This window comes from Hemitrygon akajei, chromosome 6 (assembly GCF_048418815.1).
Source record: "Hemitrygon akajei chromosome 6, sHemAka1.3, whole genome shotgun sequence".
In the NCBI taxonomy this organism is placed as follows: domain Eukaryota; kingdom Metazoa; phylum Chordata; class Chondrichthyes; order Myliobatiformes; family Dasyatidae; genus Hemitrygon; species Hemitrygon akajei.
Window position 1 is genome coordinate 166,216,457 of NC_133129.1, and position 3,314 is coordinate 166,219,770.

Here is a 3,314-nt window from a genome sequence, read left to right on the forward strand (position 1 = left end):
ATATATTTGTATTGTCTTCAGAAAAATGCCTTTCTCCCTTCCTCCCTTCATCTTAATAGCTCATTATAAGCAGCTTTTCAAAAATAGATTATGTTTTGACTGATGTGAATCATTGCTGCAATCTCAGAGCTCCAGTTACCACAAGTGAGGAAGTGGAGGAGCCAAATAACGGGAACGATTGGCTGAAGTAAAACCCTAAATCCTTTGATTCTGAGGGATAGCATTGATGCAGTATAAAGGGAAACACAGCCTGCACGTATCTGTAGCATTACTGATGACCGTAGCTCCGAGAAAACTACATTGTGTGCACATACAAAGGTTTCCTCATTTTCTACTTTTCTTTGGCAGCATGCTGAGTAATGTTAATTGTTCTTTAAGATATATTTCTGTGTTCCAGGCTTGGGAAAGTGACTATCTGCATTTAAATTTTTATTCTTTTATATAGAAGAACCAGCAGAATATGAATGAAAAAGCATGTTTAGTATAATTTTAGTGTATTGTTAAGAAAATAATTAGTGATTGTTATATTTATACAAGATTACAATATGTGTGCAATTTTATTTACTGTATATTGGACATAAGTGACTTGTGACAATTTAAGTGTCATATAAATAGCTTTCATGTTAAACTTGATTGGAAGTATTTTAGCTGTAATCCACTTTCAAAGTATGATTTATCTTGCACAGTCCAACCTAAAGCTGTGAGGTTTAATAATGTAAAGATGGTTGATTGATGTAATAATGTGTGTTAATTAAATAATTTTATTTGTTTCTGATTAGTTTCATGCTCCAAATTATGGTGACCAAGATCATTACAATTCACATATTTTTCCTGTTGCTGTGCTGGATGTCGGTGAAGTGTCAGAACAGATGCCAGTTGACGAATGTTACAATAGCAGTGGAAAAGGAGGAGTGTGGATACTGCAGCACAGTTAACGTAACTTGGTGCTCTGGTTATTGTTTTACTAAGGTGAGAAAATCCACATCACTGGCTACAGGATTTCTGTGATGTGAGTTTAATACACAATAGGCTGTGATACAATAGAAGCAATCTCAAGTTCTTCTACAAGAGTAAGGGAAAGTTTTAACTTAATTAGAAAAAAAGCAGAGATTGTACTGATGGTACATGGAAATACCAAAATCCTTAAAATGAAACTCAGTAGGCTTATCTGATCCAAAAGGATGAAGATTTTCCAATGTCAAAATTAATTATATGTTGCTTTTCTTTTTTTTTACTTCATGTCTGCCCAGATCATATCCAAAATATTTTCTGATTTATTTATGCATTCATTAAAAAAGTATACTTCTCATGGGCACATAGTTATAAAACTGAAGTGTATTGAAATTTACCCTGGTTGCCATGTTAAAAATGTTCAGTTAGTGTAATATTAATATTAATGTAAAAAATGTTAATTTCAGATACAGAATTCAATTCACTGACACTGAGATATTGTACAATTACCATTTCAACCTTGTACACAAAATTGCTCAATAGAGTGGCTGAAGTATTTATTGAATAATATGGCAGCATAGCCTATAAAATGCTCTTGATAATGTAAGTAATCATAATCAAATAACTTTGTGTGTTTGTGTCTATATGGGGTTTAATTTAGAAATGTGCCTTTATTTCCTTTTTAATCTAAATGTTATATATTTTTTTTGTTTAGGATCCAGTCTGCAAGCACTCTTTGCTTTTTGTCTATCAAGAAATCTGCAGTTATAAAGAAATTGTCTATGAAACCATAACCATTCCAAACTGTCCTCCCAATGTCGACCCGTATTTCACTTATCCTGTTGCGATCAGCTGTCAATGTGGAATGTGCGACACTGAAACCACTGACTGTACAGTTTCAGCACTGGAGCCAGCACACTGTTCCTTAACACAGCAACGGGGAAAGGACAGTAACGACGTGTACCTCACTTCCAACCCGTCCAGTGCGCCCAATGAAAAGAACATGTGATTCACGCGCCTGACATTCAAACCTGACTTTGGGGAAACTCAATGAGACCTCAGTGAATATTACCAGTTTTACATATATGTAACTATTAAATAAGGGATCATGCGATGTGTTTTCATGTTTCAGTAATTTTTAAAAATATTTTAATTTAAGGAATATATAAAAGATAACTCTTAAAGCAGCATGCTAGATGGCCAGCACCATTTGTTAATCTGGTCATGTGGTTTTCTACAGACAGCACACAATAAACTACAATGCAAGTTATGTGCCCTGGCAAATAAAGTCACTATTTTGACAACTAAATTCCATCGGCTTTATTTTACTTATGTTTAGTAGATGTCAGTTATAGGTATTTGAAGCTGCTAATGCATTTCATATACTTAATCCACGGTGGTGTAATGGTTAGCAGAACACTGTTACCACTCAGGCCGTTCCAGAGTTCGGAGTTCAGTTCCGGTGCCATTCTGTTAGGACTCTAGATCCACCCCATGGAATGCGTGGGTTTTCTCCTGGTGGTCTGCTTTCCTCCCACAGTACAAAGGCTTACCGGGTAGGTTGATTGGTCATTGTAAATTGCCCTGTTATTAGGGTTAATCAGGTTTGTTGGGAATTGCTGGGGCCGCGTGGCTTGGAGGGTCGGAAGGGCCTACTCTGTGCTATGTCGCTAAATGCAAAATAAATACTAAAGTAAAAATAGAAGGTACTAAACTTTACATCAAGTGGAAATCTGCTGCTGGTCACCAGCAGAAGGGAGCTGGTAATGTATCAACCAATGAATGGAGTCCAGACTTGAGTATAGTTTCATTGACTTCACTGGGGAGGGGGAGTGGGGAGAAGGTTGTTAAGAGGGCTACAACATAACCAGTGCTTTGCATCCTTTTGGTATCTGTAAGCAGGAACAAGTTTCTACTTCGGTAGTAGTGAAATGCATGAGGGTTTTCATTTAAAACTAGAATGAATGGGTGACGTATTATTCAAACTGAGTAGGGAAAAAAACATAAGCTCACTGAAAAAACTAATATGAAAATTCATCATACAACCCCTCTGGACTCAAACTTTCACAGTGCTTGATCATTCTACGTTGCATTTTCCTGCAACTCTTTTTATGGCGTGTGGTGTAACCAGCTGACCATTTATTCCAGAGTTCTGGCTGTTGTGACCATTCAGTAAGGTACGTTGGACCACAGGTGGTGACTTGGCATTAGCTGGCAGGCCCTGTGATTTTGCTTCTGGGTCACCCTGAGGCCCTATTGATAACTAGCTACTGACAAGGATCCTTATCTACTTTTAAATCTCTCTAATAACTAAAAACTCAGTTGTTTATTTTGTTAGAAAACCAGAAGTATTTACTTGTTTT

At 36.6% G+C, this 3,314-nt stretch overlaps 1 protein-coding gene across 1 annotated transcript; it reads left to right on the forward strand.

Annotated features, from left to right (window-relative positions):
* Window positions 1-759: 759 nt before the first annotated feature.
* Window positions 760-2,152, forward strand: LOC140729862 (follitropin subunit beta-like; the record flags this gene model as incomplete). Its single annotated transcript, XM_073050071.1, has 2 exons — window positions 760-969; window positions 1,667-2,152. Coding segments are annotated over 2 exons (504 nt in total), but the record flags the coding sequence as incomplete, so codon positions are not given.
* Between the last annotated feature and the right edge of the window lie 1,162 nt (window positions 2,153-3,314).